Raw genomic sequence first — 18,049 nt, 5'->3', positions numbered from 1 at the left:
CACATACTAAAGCAAAGTTCTGTTTCTCTGTTCCTTCCTGTACATGTGTCCTAAGATAAGAGTCACCTTCCCAGCTTGCCAGACATTTCCTTCTGACAACTCCCTGATGAGGCCAGACATTGATTTTTGAAGACAGCTTGATCCTTTCTGCTCAGAAACAACAGTATTTGTCAGTTCCATCCAGCAGCAGAAGCTGAGAGCAGAGCTGCGCCCGTCCTTCCAGCCCTCAGCAGAGGTCCCACAGGCATTTGTCCCATTCCAGGCATTTGCTTTGGGAATTGTGCAGTTGTTCACACACAGGTGCTCTAGGCACAGCTCCTCTGGGAAAACTGAAATCTCAGTAAAGCTACGCAGGTATCAGAAAGCAGCATCAATGCTTTGTTTCCCCTTAGCTTTCTACCCTCACTCATTTGTGTGAAGACGTTCTTGCCTGTACTGTAATGCAGAGGAAACGTGAGGTGGTCTGGGGACTGGGCTGCAGGGACAGGGCCCAGACAGGACACGAAAGGCTCTGTGGCTGCTGGTGACAGCTTGGGCAAAGTGACTGAGGGCTTAAAAATTCTTTCTCAAAATAGGAATTTTCTGATTCATGGGAGCTCAAAGCTTATGCTGGACTTACTGTATTGTATTCAAGATGAGAACAAAGAAAATTCTTAAATAATAAAGCAATGAATCTTAAGGGAAAGTAAAAGATGCTTTGTTACAAATGAGTAATGTGTCAGAAAAGCAGAATAGCAGGGGTTTAGTACAGCTAGTTAATCTATGTAGCTTCCTAGTAAAAAGTTTTCGTTTTCTAAAGCTGTGAAAGGAATTCAGTCTTGATTTTGTGGCTGTTAAAAGGGCTACTTTGAAGTAAGTATTCAAGAAAGAAAATATATTAATAACACATATCAAATTTCTCTATGAACATCTGAAATTACTGTTATTACAGTACTGCTTCCTTCATACAAGAAAATGAAAGTTTAAAATACTTTATAAAAAGTCTGTCCTTGTTTAAGCTGATGCATAAAGAAGAGTGGACAAGTCTATTGAATGTTTTCGAATAACTAATAATCATTCACATGATAGAGGAGTAAATGTCCTTCAAATGAAAGAACATGTATTGGATATTTGACATGGTGTGCCAAGTGCTCCTCGGGCCTTTGAATTACATGTGTATTTGCTTTAATCATGTTCAAATTTGTGATCTGGCTGCTGATACTTTTAGTCTCAATTGTGCAGGTATTACACTTATCTAGACAGTCACGGTTTTCTGGAAAAAGAAAACATAAATCTGAATTTACTGTAACTCAGTCTGGGAAAAAAAGCTAGCTTTGGAATTTGCTGTCTCCACATAACTTTCTACAAAAAACTCGCACAAATGTTCCGTAACAGACAACGCTGAACCTTGCAGAAGTGATTGCACAGCAGCTGAAATTTCATTTCCTTCTGAAATGTGACTCTTGCTGGCTTGGAATAATAATTAAAGCATCTAACAGCATGTATTATTATACAAGAGACCACAAGAACACCTGACTAGGTCTTTGAATGTGGGATATATATCTATATACTTCTATACTGGAGAATGTCTTTCCAATGCTACATTGTTGATTTTCATTGTGCAATATATTTTCTTTATGGTATCTTTGGGATCCATGTCAGTCTTAAATGCAGAAATGGATATGGAGTTTTAGGTATATTGGGTATATTAGGTGTATTTTATTCTCTTTTGGCTTTGCTGTGATCTCCCCACAAACTGAAGCCTTTTGCAGTCTGTGGAAGCCAGTTCCCTGTGGTCAGTCAGTAAATGCTGGGGGCTGAACGGTGGCAGAAATTACTGATTGCAGTTGATTGATGCCGCAGGGGATAAGTGCCACCTTGTGACTTAAAATGTATTTTTACCTATTGAAAAAGATAAAATATTTCTGACCCCAAAGTTTCTTCTCATGGTGTGTTTTCCTGCCAGGGTGTTCTTTTGTGCCCAGCACAGATGGGCTGCAGCTCCTGCAGGGCTGCTGTGAAATCAGGTGTGCCGCTCTGACAACTGCTGGGGGTTAAGAAAAGGGTTGATTTTGAAACATTTAATGACACTTGACTTTAAAAACTTAATGATGATGAATTTAAATCCTGTGCAGTATTTTCCTTGCTCCAGTTCCCAGGCTCCAGGGGACCCCCTGCTCTGTCGGGAGTTGATGGGCAGCTGCACCCACGCCACTGCTCTGCCAGGAGCTGCAGGTCCTGCAGCACCAGGACTGTGCCTAAAGGCTCCGTTGTGTGAAACCTGGGAATTTAATACAAATCAGAGACTTCAGTACTGGCAGGCTGGGAGTTTTGCTTCCTTAATGCAAAATAAATACAGTTTATCTGGGCTTTGACTCAGCTCCTGTACATGGATTCACTGCAGGCAGTAATTACAGGCGTCCAGCAGATACAAAAGTGAGAGCTGTGGGGAAGGTAGTGACAGGTAATTATTGCAGTGGGGGTTGTGTACGGGAGCTAAACCGGTGTGGCTCACACACCTTTTAACAGGGACTCTCGATTCAAAGGTAGAGCTTGAATCACGGTGTGCCCTATTTGGCTGCGGGGTGAATTCCTGCCAGCTGTGTGCAGCTGTGCACTCCAGGGCTGGAGGCTTCTGCTGGGCCGTGTCTGTTCAAAGGCTTTTGCAGGTCTGGAATTACCAGGTTTACTTGTGGATCTTTGTAGGGTTGGCATCACTTTTCCTTCCCACCCGTGTGTTTTGAAATTTGAGATTTTCGTTTGTTAAATGCTCATCCCTGGGTGTGTTGGTGACATCTGCGCTACCTCCTGCTTCGGCCCCGCTGGGTGACCCTCCGTGCCCATCGCGCCTCGCCCCGGCCGCCGGCAGCGGCTGCGTTCGCTCGTCTCACGTTTCTTTTCCCAGAACGCACAGATGCAAGGAAAAAACTGTAAGTGTGGCCGCTTTCGGTGCACGGAAAGGCCGCGCGGGCTCCGGGGAACGGGAACGGGCGGGGAACGGGAACGGGCGGGGAACGGGAGCGGGCGGGGAACGGGAGCGGGCGGGGAACGGGAACGGGAACGGGCGGGGGAACGGGAACGGGAGCGGGCGGGGGAACGGGAACGGGGCGGGGGAACGGGAACGGGCGGGGGAACGGGAACGGGAACGGGAACGGGCGGGGGAACGGGAGCGGGCGGGGAACGGGAACGGGCGGGGTCGGAAGCGGCGGCGGACGCGACTGCACCGCCTGGCCCTGGCCCCGCCCCGCCCCGCCCCGCCCCGCCCCGCCCCGCCCCCGGCCCGGCCCCCGGCCCCGCGCGGGACACGTCGGGAGCTGTAGTTTCCCGCGCTGCGGCTCGCGCGGAGCGCGCCGGGACTTGTAGTCGCTGCGGAGGAGGCGGTGCTCCCGGCAGAGCTGCGCGCCCATTGGTCAGGAGCGCGGCGGGGGGCGGTGCCGCCGGGGGCTATCTTGCTGCCGATTGGTTGTGGGGAGGCACCGCCCCCGGCGCGGTGCCGTCAGTTCCGGCGGGCCGCACCGCCCCGCTCATTCTCTTTGGTGTTTGCCCTGTGCCGCCCCGCCGGTCCCGCCCGGCCCATGGACTGAGCGACCCCCGCCCGCCCCGGCCCGGAGCCGAGCCCAGCGCAGGTGAGGGGGCGCGGGCGGCCCCGGCCTGGCGGGGCCGCGGGCGGGGGGCGGCGGGGCCTGGCGGGCCCGCGCCGGGCCGGGCCGGAGCCGGGGCCGTGGCCGTGGGGAGGGGGCGGCTCGGAACCCCCTCCCCGTCCGGGGCTCGCCGTGTGCCCGTTCCCGGCCCGGTGTTCATCCCGCGCACATCCGGGCTGTACCCGCTCCTGCGGTGGCGGGGCCGGGAGAGGGCCCCGGCGGGGAGCTGGGACCGGACCGCGATGGGCCCGGCGCCGGCGCCCCCGGCCCGCGGGGGGGAAGTGTCGGGGGCGGCGGGGCTGCGGCCGCCCTGGCGCGGGCAGTGACAGCGGCGCTCCGGAGGTCCCGAAGCGGTGGCACCGCACCCCGGTGCCGTGGACGGGGGGTGCTCGCTCCCCACTGTTGCCGAAATCCCCGGCGCGGCTCGGGGGCGGCAGTGGGGGCCCCCCGGCGCAGAGGCCGCGGCAGCAGAGCCGGTTCAGCCGCCGGGCCCCGGGGAGGCGGCTGCGGCCGTCGCACTCCGCGGAGTGCCCGGAGCCCCACAGCGCTCCCGGGCTGCGGACCCCGGGGCAGAGGGTGGCGGTACCAAAACTCCTGAGTCCGAACCAGACTGGTCGGACTGTTGGGGCAGCACGTGCGGGTGCGATGACAGCAGCAGGGTCAGCGCCAGCCCCTCCTGGCCGTGTTTCCCAGAACGCACGCACAGCTGAACGGGCAACCCCGGCTTTCTCCTCGTTCCACCGGGTCTGGCAGCCGTCGCCGCTCCAGGATCGCTTCTCCCTGTTTCCTGAGCAGAACACTAGTTTTTCGGGAGATGTAAAGCAACAAGTTCCGTTTAAACCTTTCTACTGCCTTTGTCTATCCTAGAGATAGTGCAGGTTTGTGTTGTCCATCCAGGGGATGCTGTACTTGGTATTGCCAGAGCCATTTTTACGATGCATTCATCTGTTGGGTATTTTTGTTACTGCTTTTCTGGCAGGTTTAAGGCAAAACCTGGGATGAACATCCTTTGCAATGTCAGTGAAGGCTAGGTCTATATATACACGTATACATCAGTGAAATAAAATATCTGAATGAAATCTGTTGTCTGCTTTTGGAATGGTATATTTATAAAATCTGGTTTCTTCTAACTAGAACGTGCAAGTGTACTGCACAGTTCCCTTGCTCAAACTGGAGGAAATGTTTTGGGTTTGGTCTTTTTTTAATACTAGTGGACATGAGAACTTGAGTTCTGATTATGCAAATATGGCTGCAATGTAACAAAGTAATTTCTGATTTGTCTATTGATTATCTCATACATGCAACAAATTTGTTTGTTCTAACTTTTGCAGAGATTCACTGAAAGTCTGTCACATCTTGATGGGAATGTAAAGAGCCAAGGGGCTGAATTTTTTACTGTATTTTCTATTTTCTGAAGTTGGATCAGAAACTTTCAAAACTCTTCTAAGAGGATGTATGCAAGAAACAATTCCTTTTTGTATTGTTATTTTATCCAGCCATTCTGTTCAGAGTTTTTCATAACATCATGAATCATGTTTTCACTATCAGTACAAGTCAGTCAAAATGTGTTTTGTGGCAAAATTATTCATAGATTGAAATAAGTTTGGAGTGGTGTGACTGTACAAAGTCAGAGCAAAACTGGAAACTTTGTGCCTTTCAGATCTTCCTGAAGAACATCACCTTTGTCTTGGAGACAAATGAACATTCAAAAAGCCCTTTTTTTGGTTGCTTTGTCCAGGATCCTTGCCGGGGATTGGTTATTTCATTAGAGGAGCTACAGATGCCCTGGGACAGTGAAGGAGATCTGGGCATGTTGGCTCTCAGCAGTGTCCGTGGGTTTTGTTACCTGTTCTACTGCAGGGAATAAAGTTAAAATCTATTTTGTTACAACGCTAATTGAGCTAGAAGTAAACAGTTAAGTGTTTATTCATTATATCATTTCCTGGTTTATCAATTTGCATTATGTTTGGAACTGCCTGGTTCTTATGTATGTTTGCTAGTTTCCTCTTTTCCTTTAGCTTTTACTTTCAAATTTTAGCTTTTCTTCTCTTATTAATAATCCATATCTTGTATCCCAGACTGTTTTGCATAACATTTAGTGTTTGTGCCCTTAACCAAAAGAGCAGCATCTTTTTCTACAGTGTTACTTTTGAGATGGACCCTGTCTTGCGGAAGTATTGCGGATTATCTAAGAAGAAAACATTGTTCAACCAGTATTTTACATTTTGTGCAAATAGCCTTAAGTCTGTAAAATTTAGTCATTGTTTATCAATTTATAGTGAGTATTTATTTAGACTTTCCAGTTGTAAATAGATGCCTTAAAAGACTGTTGCAGCAGCTTGGAAATTTTATGCTGTATGTTACCAAGCTACCCCTAATGTGGGTTTTTCAAAGGTATTTTAGGTAACAAAGCATCTCAACAAATCTCTTAGAGTTTTTGGATATTTATTTTTTGTGCCTCAAAATAGTTGAGTGTGGGACAAAAGAGATTCAGCCACCACACTGGAGTTATTTAAAACTCCTTAAAAACAGGAGGAGAGAGGGAGTCGTTCTAATCACTGTTTAAATAGGAGTGAACACACTGATGTATTCCCAGTCTGCAAAAAAGGGGAGAAAATGCTGTTGTTCACTAGTGGGGCTGTGTGTGGGGTGACTGTGAATTCTGGCACAGGCTGGGCCTGCTCCCTCTCCCAGAGCTCCAGACTATCGTGCCTGGCCTCATGGGGAGGGGCTTGGGGTCAGGGCTGTGTGTTGCACACCCTCTTCAGCTTTGTGAGCTGAACCCTCCTGGGTACCCACACCCTTTGGCAGGGATGGGCTTGGGGTTCGTGTTCTAGGTGCCCGCCTGTGAAATGAGGATAAATGAACTTTCTTGCTTGAGAACAGTTTGTTGTTGATAAGGAACAAGGAACATGGCTTGCTCTGGCTGCCATGGGCTGGTGACTGTCCTGGTGCACTGTGTCATGGAGCATCTTCTCTTCAGAGAGGAATCTCATTTAACATCTCATTTCCTATGGCTAAACCTGCTTCTTGGATATTGTTTGTCACATGAATTTTATTTGATGATGTCAGGAAGCCCTTGTAATATGAACTTGATGGTTGTGTCTGGCGTTTGTCCTGCTTCTCGGGCTGCTCTGCCTGGTGCTGGTGGAGCAGGAGCGGTGAGTGTGTGCACACAGGGTGGGAATGGGGGATACGGCTGGTTCCTAACAAGAGGCACAAGAAGAGCATCAGAACCTGCAGCCTTCCGAGTCTGCACCTTCTGAAGAACAGGACACCTTTCCGTATGCTGGTCCTCACAGTGAATGAAACCTGTTTCTTTGAGGATTTAGTCTCTTGTATTTGCAGGTGGTTTCTCAGGGTTCAGAGCCAGCCTGTGGCAGGACCCACATGAGATCCTGTGCTGCCAAACCTGTTGTCTAACAACAACCAGGCCCAGTGTCCCTCGGATAAGAGATAGAAATGTGCCAGTCCAGCCAGGTGCACAGAAGTGTGTTCAGTGCTGGGAATCCACCCTGAGAGGGACTCAGAGTGAAGTGGTCCATCCATTCCTCTGCAGTGTCTCATGTGCCAACCTCATCCTCGTGGATTTCTATCAGTGACTTACAGCTTGCCACCAGCGGGGAACCCCTCTGTCACTCAAAGCAGGGTACTTCATTGTGACCATTACAACAAAGGTTTTCTTGATGCACCTTTATTTAAGCCAGTTGCCTCTTGTTCTTTCGCTTTAACCATAAAGAACAGATTGTTCTTTTCCACTCCAAAATCCTTTTAAGTACATGAACTTCTAGTTCTCAGGCCCCAGCCGGCCCTCTTCAGAATATACAAGTTCAAATCCTTTAGTAGTTTTCCTTTAGGTTATATTTCTCTGAAGCTGAGTGTTTGGGGCTTTTCCTCCGTCAATTCTGCCTGGAGCCTGGTCCCCCACGTGGGTGCAGGGTTCCAGCTGAAGGCTCAGTGTCTGAGTATGGAGCAGGACTAGTGCAGACCTCGCTCGGGCTGGTTCTTTGTTGCTCTATCTCAGGATGGTGAGGGCTTTTTCTAAAGCAGCTTGGCAGCGTCGGTTTGTGCTGAGACTCTGCTGGTGCCCATCAGTGGTGTCTTTACCATGGTTACCAGTGGGCAGTGCCTGCCCAGCCCCTTGCACTTGTTGTGCTGAGGTTGAGGGGTTCATTCTTGGCAGGGCCACCAGGGATGGCTGGGGGAGAAAATTCTGTTGTCTTTATGCAACTTGGTCTTGACCCTGCCTGAAAATATTATCCATTTCCTTGTTTTTCAGATGCTTAGCTTAGCCTCCAGAAAACCCTCTAGAAGAGAAGTTGAGCCAACTGTAATCTTGTCTTCCTTCTTCACTCTCCTGTTGGTAAACAACAGGTGTGATGCTGGCCTATTTGAGGCTCTGCATCCTCCTTTGTTCCAGCAGGAGAACTGCTCACAGTCCTAGGAGTCACCCTAAGAGTTTGAAATGCCTGTCGGAAGTAAATTCAAGAGCTCTGTCCTCTTCTAACCTTAACCAAGATTGAGATCTCCCCCATTTTGTGGCTGGTAGTGATGTTGCTGGCAGCTGCACACAGTTGGCTTAGGCATGGAAAAGAAGGATTAAACACTTTGTGCTATATTTGTAAGCAGAATAAAATAGGTTTTGATTTCCATTTAGAGCAGTCCATGCAGTGACAGGTTTCATATGCAGGATTGAGATAATTTTATTCTAAAATGGTTTTAGCCTGTTTGTGAGTGAAATCACTGGATTGGAAATGTAGCCAAAAGGTGGAATCTGTATCAATTTCTGCAATTAATAGCTACAAGAGTTTCTCAGTTTGTGGCTTGCTTTTGGTTTGGCTTTGTGAATTAAGGTCTGGGTCTAATTTTGGGAGCTGATCTCTAGGGCTCTTAGGAAGAAGAGCCTCACTACGGAAGAACTGGAAGCCTCACTACAGAAAGAAAATTGGCAAGTGACTCATAATTCTGCAAAGAGCACTATTGTGAGATTCCACTGCTTGGGTGAGAAACATCACTTGGGGTTGGGAAAAGAGTAAGGAGGATTCTTGGATCCGGTTGGAAATTCTGCTTGGAAAAGCAGCTGTGTTGAACAGTTTGTCAGTGGTAATGGAAGGGTCATACAAGTCCTCATGATCAAACAGGTGAAGCAAACTCAGTGTAGGGTGAGAGATATTCTACAGAAGATCTTTTTGTGCCTTTAGGAAGGAAAATGCTAACTCTCTGTTTTTTCTTTTAGGCATTGTCCATCATAAATATCCTATTGAGAACTAAATACAAATCTTCACTCTCTGGATCTCCTAAAGGTACTGGAAATTTACTTAAAACATTAAAGTTTCTTACCTTTCTATTTGCATCGTGTTGAAAAAAATGACAAGTTGTAAAACCCAGTTATCCACAGGAAGTGTTTGATTTTAGTTTGGTCCTCTGGCTTGTATCTGCAAGTCCTGTGTGAATTACAACACAAAAAAAAACCCAAGAAAACTTTTATCTAAAAATGTTGCATTCTTTTATATATGAAGATTTTAATTTATTTTTGGGTGAGTGGATTGACCATGCTCACATCTTTGTGCATTTCTTTGGTTACCTTAGTGACACCTGAACTTTGCATTTTAATGTGTTCAAAATTTCTGGGAATGTTCCAGGCATTGATGCACCAAAAGAAAATAAAAATCTAAAACAAGTGATGAGCAGTCTTCTGTCATCTGGAAATCCATTTAAGTTTAGTATTGTCCATAGGTCACTGAGTTGTTTGATGGCAGCCACCCCCCTCTCCCCCTCCACCTGGTGAGGATAACCTACTGCAACACTGTTTTGGTAACACTTCAAATACTCTGGTATGAGTTAGCAAAAAGTAACTGTGGAAGGGTGGGAAAGGAGCAGTTCTGTAATTAGCTTCTGGCTCAGACTGTGTGAGTAAAATTTTTGTTCTTTTACCTCTCTTGGATATCTGAGTGGCCTTCAATTCTAGCAACACCTCGAGTACTGTGTGTAGGGATCAGTTACTTGTACCAGTAGGTATCTTAAAGTTTGAAGGATCTAAGCCCTGATTACATGGAAAAATCCCCTGAAATTCTGCCGTCTTTCTTTCTCTGTCTGCTGAAACAGCCTTTATGAGTTGTTAGCTTCAGCTTTCTCACTTATGGTGCTTTTTTCTTGGATAGTTAGAATTTTATAAGCCTGTTATAGAGTAAAGAGCATATTTCTTTGTAAATGCACTGTAAAGCCTTTCAGAATCCCCAAATAACCTGTAGTTAAGTGTGCAATGATGGACAGTGAGTTCTTTCATCTGAGTGAAATATTTCCCACAAATCAGCTAAAGGATCGTCACCTGCACAGGTAGCTGTGAGTGCAAACACAAATTCCAGATTTTGTTCTTTGTTCTTTTGTTCTTTGAAGTTGCTTGTCTCAAGCAGTAGGATGTGCCTTTGAGTCCCCACAGATTTCTGTGAGTAGGGGCTGCACTGTGTCCTGGGTGCCCCTTTGAGCAGGGAGCTGTGACAGAGGAGCTGTCCTGGGGAGAGCTGGGCACTGTCTGGGCTTTGCTCTGAGCTTCTCAGGGACTCAGCTGGAAACAGCAAAAGCAAACTGGACTGTCCTTGTCAGGGGCCCCCCTTCTTGGGCAAACAAACCCCAGGGATTGTGCACTGCTCTTCCCTGCACTGTACCACTACAAAGCCACTTTCACCCATGTGTTTTGAAGCTGAAACCTGGTTCCCTAAAACCAGGCAATGGCAAATATGTGAAAGGTAGTGCCTTGCTTTAAAAGCAAACTGCTTGTAGAAGTGTTCTGAAAATAATGTCAGACCTCCTTTCCAGCATGATCTGAAACATCCTGGTGTTTCTGACATCAAAATAACAGCTTTTGGTGTTGTCTTCTCAAAATGGGTGGCTAAAAACTGTAACTTCAGTTACTTAAAAAGACATTGCACTTCAGCAGAAAAGGAGAGTTGGCTTTTTTCCTTCCAAGACTTCATTGCATTTCTTCATCTGCAAGGCTTTGGTATAGTCTTTGCCAGGCAATTATTATTGTGTTGTAGCTGAAAATTTTCAGTGATTCTAGTGATGCTCTTGGGAATGAAACTTAGTGATTGTAAAGTTATTACCCTGGAGTCTTATTCTAAATAATTTTCTTCTTTGTCTTATGATTTCGTAGAGGTCCTTTAGACAGACTCACTAATACCACTCTCACAGTTACAATGCACCCAGTGTAACTGCTGCAAATTTAGTAGTCAAATATAGGATTTATTTTGAGTATAATCTGCATATGTGTCTTCTGGACTAATGGGAACGGAACTATTTTTGCTCTCTAGTAAAAACAAAGTTATACAGGTGGTAGTATGATAAGTCTGACATGTTTATGATGTTTTTTTCCAAAGTAAAAATACTCCACATGGTAGATTTGGTGGTGTATCTGTTGTTTTCCAGTAGCTTCTTACCTCTTATTTAATAAATAATTAAATCTTTCTGTCCATGAATGTATTGATCTAGGTTCTCCTCTTAGGCTTGTTTTGTCAGTAACTGTCTAAAAACTTCCCTCTGACTCATTGCTGCTCCTCTCACATTTGGAAATCCATTCACAGGTTCAGAATTTGAAGCTCACAGAGCCCTAGTGGAGTTGTGTTGCTACTAATGGCCTGCCTGGTGGTAGCTGGAGCAGTGATTTCTCCTTTTCACCTATAAATTAGGAAAGAATAAACCTTTGTGTGCTGCCCTGATTAGATCCGTAGGTGACCAGTGTGTGTCTGTGCACGTGTGAGTGTCTTTGTGTGTAAAATGGATTTACTTGGCTGTAAAATGTATTTATAAATTGATATGTGGCTTGTAAGTGGATATGGACAGCTGACCTGTTCATGTCTATTTAGGTTCCACTGGCTGAACATGAGGATAATTTTGCATCCATGTGTAAGAGAAATCTAATACTAATTTGCCAGCACAGGAAAGATCTGTCACAGCACTGCACACAGACTGGGGCGCGTCCTGCGCTCCGAGGGGCTTTTCCTAAATGGCCATAGGTAGTGCCCGTGAGCACTTCCAGCACTTGTTTATAGTGCTGCAAGGCCAAGTGACTCCAAATTGATGCTTGAACTGTGACTGAGACGTGTCCTGACTTCAGAATACGTGTAGCTGATACAGTTTATGAACTCTTCTTACACCTTTGCTTTTCCCAGCCAGAGCTACTTCAGCATTTCCTGCTGGACTCCAGCTTTTTCTCCTCTTAAGTGGCTTGGCATTCCTGGTGATCCTGGGGGAAAACTCTATGATAATAATAAAGGATGTATGCTCTAAGCAGTTTTTTTGTAAAGACTGCATTTATTTCTTGCCCTCCAAGTGAAAAAGTTTAACTTCAAATGGTAGAATGCATGAAATGTAATTTGTCTGTGGAAGTTGCTCTTTGTTCAGTGTATAACCAGTGGCTCTGGGTGTGAGTAACAGGATTTGCTTTCAAAGTGGATTCAGTGGTGGGGAAAAGAGACAGTAATGAACAAGCATAAATAACGCTTCTGTACTACTCTTCTATAAATGAAAGAAGTGTGAAACACAGTGGGGTGTATGGGTGGAACTGTGCTGTGCAAATTGGATGTGTGAGGGACTAATTGGACAAAATGGGAACAATGGGTGCTTGGTTGAACACTGTTTCTCCTTTCGCTGATGGAGGAATAATTTCAGTAGATTGTTAGTTAGAGAATGCTAAATATTTAGTATAATCTGTTTTTCATCTTTACGTTTTAGGTCAATAATTTGGCTTCCAAAATTGGAATTTGTCTGCGTTCAAAGCTGTTTGCCTACAGAATCTGCTCTGGTTGGAAGTGAAACATGTCTCAAGTTCAGATTCAGACACCTTCTGCTGCCCTTGCTGGGAGCCAAATACTGAATAAAACCCCATCTCTTTCACAGCCTTTGAGTATACCTTCTACTACTAGTTCTTTGCCCTCTGAAAATGCAGGCAGACCTATCCAAAACTCTGCTTTGCCCTCTGCTTCAGTTACATCCACCAATGCAGCTGCAGGTAAGATAGAGGGCCAATAACTGTATGTATTTTTAACCCTTACAGTTTGGCTTGATATATTCCTGATGCCTTGCGCCTACACATGATTTAAAAGTAATATTTATCCAACTGCAGTAGCTTGCAATGCTTTCTCCCTATGGAATGAAATCTGTTGGAGACAGGTAGAAGCATACTTTAACCTAAAGTTCCAGCAATTAAATGATATGTTTGTAATAGTAAAGAATATTTTTAATTGTATGACATAAATTTTTGAAACATTACTATCCATCTTTTCTACCAGTAGCTTGTTTTAAGTACAAAAAAGTGTTGCTGGAAATAGTTTTAGTTCTATTATCTTTAGTTCTTCTATGACCAGTTTAACGATAAATATATTACACTAAAAAAATGCAAGAGAACAAATAAAGAGTAATAAAAAATAGCTAATAGGGGAAAACAGGAAAAGGGAAATGTGAGGTTTTGAAATTATTCAAAGCAAGTGGTAATTATGAATACTTGGAAGATTTGGACCTTGAAATGTACTGGATAAGATGGGAGCTGTATGCAGGAGTCTTCTAACTTCCTACTTCTGGCTTGCGTTAGAACCTTGAATTTAATGATGATGCTTTTTAGGCATGAGCATTGCTTGGAAATCCCAGAGTTCAATAGATTGTTACCAGTTTGGCCAGTGAGCAAAGCTGTCTATTCCAGCATTGCACACAACTAAATGCTAAGCCACTGAGATTTCTTTTTTTTAATTAAAATTTGTAGTACAGTTCACAGTTATCAGTTCATTTATCTGATCTTATGCAACCTTTCAGCTCCTTCAAACATGGCAAACCCCAAAGAGAAAACCCCCATGTGTCTTGTGAATGAATTAGCCCGTTTCAACAAGATTCAGCCCGAGTATAAGCTTCTGAGTGAGCAAGGTCCAGCTCATTCTAAGGTAAATGTTCATACAAGTTTCTTATTGCTGCTGCTCGTGCTCTTTCACCTTCAGGAGTGGAAAGGTGAAGTGTGTTATTTTGGTGCAAAATAATCCAGAGTAATGGAGAGGAAAGGGAAGCCCCCCCCAGAGCATCAATGGTAGGCAAGTGTGAAACTGGTACCTGGGAACTAAAAAGTTGGGTTCTCAAAATGTCACGAGGTGTCAAGGTGTGAAGGAGTTGGCATTTACAGAAAGTATTGGAATAACATTGAGAACATCTGTTCAATTGTGTTTCATTCATCTGTGGGCATGTAGAAGCTTTTATGGTATAGTGGGAACTTAACTTTCTTCAAACTGCTGAAAAATAGCTTTAAAAAACCTTTCAGAGGATTAAAGCAAAAATGGAGTTATGTGTCACAAAGAAGGGTGAGTTTCCAGTCTGCTGTTCAGTGACCTGGGCACAGCAGCTCCCCTGGGGCTGTCACCTCTCCCCACACTGCTCTGGGTTTTTAGCCTGTCAGATCTCATGCAGGATATTTGCCAGCTACAATTGTTGTGAAATTCTTAGTTCAGTAATTGGGAAAATCCTGTTGATGTCCAAAGTGTTGAAAATCTGGAGATGACCTGGGAGTTAAGGAGAACTTGGATTACCATATTCTCAACTTGTGCATCACTGAAAGACTCATTGTTTTGTGTAATAGGGTCTAATAAACTACATTAACTCTGAAGCAGCTTTTTACAAAATACCCTGTTTCTGGTTTTGAGGTGTTTACAGTGCAGCTGACTCTTGGGGACCAGCATTGGGAAGCTGAAGGAACTAGTATTAAAAAAGCGCAACATGCAGCAGCTGCCAAAGCTTTGGAAGGGACAAAATTCCCTAAGCCTACAGCTCGTCCATCTCGTAGTGAAGGCAAGAATCCAGGTATATGCCACAACAAACTGATTTAAAATAGTTATACATAGAGAGAATACACCTTTCTGCTTTTGGTATGTATTGAAGTTGCATGAGGACAAATAAAAACTGTGATTCTGCCTGTTTAATAATGGAAATTGTCAGGTTTTGTGAGAACTTCATCTTGATTTAATCTTTGATTGTTGTAGGTGACATGATAAATATATTAAGTTTAAAATATTTTTTTTTTCCGTCAAATCATTCTGGCTTGAAGAACCTGTTGCTTGATTTACTGTCTTGTATTGTAACACTCTAGGAAATCCTGAAAAAGATGTTTATCCTAATCCTAAAAAAAAACAAATTAAAAAAAGAACAACAAGAACAAAAAACTACTTGAGGAATTTGGTCACAGCAAAGAATAATCTTTTTCATGGGCAGATGAACGAGTTACGTAATTCTGACAGGATAGTTCAAAAGCTGGACAAAAAAGACTACTTTAGAAATGTTAATTTCAAAAAACCCAAAGAAGTTTATGTTGTGGGAGATGGGATCAGAACTTTGGAATTTGTGTAATTTGTACTTTAAAGATAAATATATACCTTGATTTGTATAAAAGCATTGAAATTGTAGTTTGCTATGTTTAGTGAAGTTCTTACATTACTTAGATTGCTTTTAAGCTCTTTTTAAAATGTAAAATTCTGTATGCAGTCTTCACATCTTAGCTGCACACGTGTGTGCTTTGCATGTAGGCCAAAGCTGTTAGGACAGCATTAGTGTGTTCAGCAAGGGTTAAAACTTCTCCTTTGTTCTGATACTGCCTAAATTCATTCCTTAGAAACACTTTGTACGGTCAACAGTGAAAATACTAAAAGCTATCAAGTACTTACTTTGTGCATCTGTTCCATAGTTTCACTTTCTTTTGGCAATTACCTCACACCAGACCTCTTGTACTAGAGTACAACTGATTTCTGAGCCAGTGAGACCTGTGGTAGAAAAAATTGACACTTGCCTGTTCTTTCTCCAGTGAGAATGGACTGGGAGTCAGTTCTTCATGCCCACAATACCGGCACTGAGAGAAATGTTTTAGCCCTCAGTAGCAATTTACCTGCCTTTTGACAAGGCCAGGTGTGATTTGAAAGTGAAGAGTCATAAAAATCGTTCTTAGGTCATTGAGGACAGAGAAATGTTTGATCATTCGCAGTAAACAAGAGACACAGAAAGGATGTAGAATGTATATTTGGAGAAATTTTTTTCCTGCAGAAAATTCTTTTTCTGCACTTTGTTAGATACACTGTAAATGTAGGTAAATTAGCAGCTTCAGAAATTAAAAGCAAAAAAAAAAAAAAAATCCAAAAAGAGCTCCCTGCAAATTTACTTTTTTGTAACAGGACTTGCCACAGCTGTACTAGGCTGCTGATTTAATGTGCATCATACAGACTTATTCTCTTTCTGTTCATTAGCAGTTCTGTTTGGAATTCAGTCATTTAAGATACTGCATGTGGCAAAAGTTGAGCTCATTTTTCCCTGCTTTGAGCCAGCAAAAAGAGTTTAAATTGTCTCTGTTCCTTGTGACAGCTGGACAACCCTTTCTATTCCTTTTTATTTAGACAGTGTAACCCCCACAGTGGAGTTGAATGCACTTTGCATGAAGCTGGGGAAGAAGCCCATGTACAAACCCATCGACCCTTACACGGGGATGAGATCCACCTACAACTACACCATGCGAGGTGGTACCTACCCCCCACGGTAGGTGTTGGCTCGGGGAATGCAGGCTCCTACCTTTGAACCTCTGCTCTCACCACCCTGTGCCTCGATGCTGACTTCTGAAAACTGGCTGTGTCCCCCTTCCAGGGACACTCAGCTGAAACATGGCCAGCTTGCAAGGCAGGAGCTTTGGAGAAGTACACCCACCAATATCTGTAATTTGCCTTATCTCCAGTGCTTTATTTCTTTGGGGTGGGGGCAAGGGAGCTGGACTGAAAATTGAAGTCTTTTTGAGAACATTCATGTATAGCCAGCTTCATTGAGCAAATAGCTAAATATTAGGTACATATTTCCTGCATTTCCTTTGTGTGTAAAAGCAAAACTGAAGAAAACAGTTTGATGCTTCTTCTGAAACTATTTAAATTAAAGTTGCAGTTTAAAGAATTCTATATAGGCATAGGAACTTAGAATTCAAAACTTCCTGGCCTGCCAAGTCCATAGAAGCATGGTTATGTTGTCTTTGTGTAGCACTTGGTCAGAAATGTGTTCCTATTGTAAAACAAGGAATGTCAATATTTGTTTCAAAGGTTGCTCACTAAATTCTTTAAAGCTGTAAATCAAAATTTGATTTTTTAAAATTAGGGCTTCCATGGTGAATTGTGGTTATTGATATCCAAGACATTGACCCACATCTAACTTAGATGTCTGTTTACTTTGTAGGCCAAATCATTTGCTTATTTACCTCTTTCTTTGCAGGTACTTTTACCCATTTCCTGTCGGGCCTTTACTTTACCAAGTGGAGCTTTCAATTGGAGGGCAGCAGTTTCATGGGAAGGGAAGAACAAGACAAGCTGCTAAGCATGATGCAGCTGCTAAAGCACTGAAAGTTCTGCAGAATGAGCCCTTGCCTGAGAAACCAGAGGTGGGAATTAATCTTAGTGTTGTAAGCATAAATTGCTAGAATAAACTGGGATATTACTATAGATTTTTTTCTTATTGAGAGGAAGGGGACAGTTGGGAAATTTAATTCTGTGTAGCAGTGGTGACTTACTTGTGTCAATAGAAACACTTTGATTTAAAACCATAAATTTCTATGGAACTAGAATTTTCCCAGATGAAATTGTTAATTTTTTTACTGTCATATTTTTCCACAGCAATGCTGTAGACCTCTGTCAGATATGAGCACTGGAAGCATAGATAGGAATTAATATCTTACCAGGTACAGATCATAAACAAACTTCTGAAGAAGTGCATAAATAGGCAACATAAAACTCAGGCATGGATTTACTTCCTGGGCAAAATCCCTACATGATTTTGGAAAGAACCATGGAAGTTCTAGAAGAACAAGAAATGCATGGAAGTAGTAAACTCATACACACATTTTGATAGGAATATAAGAAGACAGTTTTTATCCCTTCATATACTTATGGCTGCCCAGCACTTTGCATTCCAATACCGTTACTGTGTTTTTCATGCTTTTTGGTTGAGTGGCTTTGGGCAGAAGGTCTCACTGTGGGCACAGGAGTTGCTTTGCTGCTGGGCTGGCTGGGAGCCTGCACCCCTCCGTGCGTGTTGGCTGCTTTGCAATCTGGGGAGTGTGAGAACTTGCTGGATGTGGAGTCTGGCTGTGTGCTGAGAAAGAAGGAAAATGAAGAATTGGGCAAGAAGGCAACAAGGGGTCTCAGACTGAGAAAAAAATAGCTGGGAACTACCAGGAATGGCAGAGCAAGAGGCTTGAGGAAATGTGTTGGGAAGTCAAGGGACACTGAGTTAAAACTTGGTGTGTGTGGGAGTGAGCATTGCCCAGGTAACTGGGCAAAAGCACTGGATCTGACAGTTCAGGGAAGAGGCTTGGGAGGCATTGATGGAGGTGCTTCGGGTAAGCAAAAGCTCTCCTGGAGGAATGCAGATTATTGAAAGAT

At 44.1% G+C, this 18,049-nt stretch overlaps 1 protein-coding gene across 6 annotated transcripts in view; it reads left to right on the top strand.

Moving 5' to 3' along the window:
- The first annotated feature begins 3,487 nt into the window (after positions 1 to 3,487).
- STAU1 (staufen double-stranded RNA binding protein 1) overlaps positions 3,488 to 18,049 on the top strand; it is a 28,139-nt gene continuing 13,577 nt past the window's right edge. For 5 of the 6 annotated variants that reach the window (XM_082292899.1, XM_082292897.1, XM_082292898.1 and 2 more), the window contains exons 1-7: positions 3,488 to 3,605; positions 8,857 to 8,923; positions 12,351 to 12,627; positions 13,425 to 13,549; positions 14,297 to 14,453; positions 16,031 to 16,169; positions 16,884 to 17,049. In XM_082292899.1, the coding sequence (XP_082149025.1) occupies positions 12,435 to 12,627; positions 13,425 to 13,549; positions 14,297 to 14,453; positions 16,031 to 16,169; positions 16,884 to 17,049 (780 nt within the window). In that variant the 5' untranslated portion in view covers positions 3,488 to 3,605; positions 8,857 to 8,923; positions 12,351 to 12,434. Of the gene's footprint in view, positions 3,606 to 8,856; positions 8,924 to 11,256; positions 11,344 to 12,350; positions 12,628 to 13,424; positions 13,550 to 14,296; positions 14,454 to 16,030; positions 16,170 to 16,883; positions 17,050 to 18,049 lie in introns of those variants that run through there. The other variant, XM_082292896.1, reaches the window with a different exon arrangement.

The sequence above is a fragment of the Coloeus monedula genome (assembly GCF_965178545.1).
Source record: "Coloeus monedula genome assembly, chromosome: 17".
NCBI lineage: Eukaryota > Metazoa > Chordata > Aves > Passeriformes > Corvidae > Coloeus > Coloeus monedula.
The sequence above is the reverse complement of the archived record's forward strand: the minus strand, read 5'-3'. Positions and strand labels throughout refer to the sequence as shown.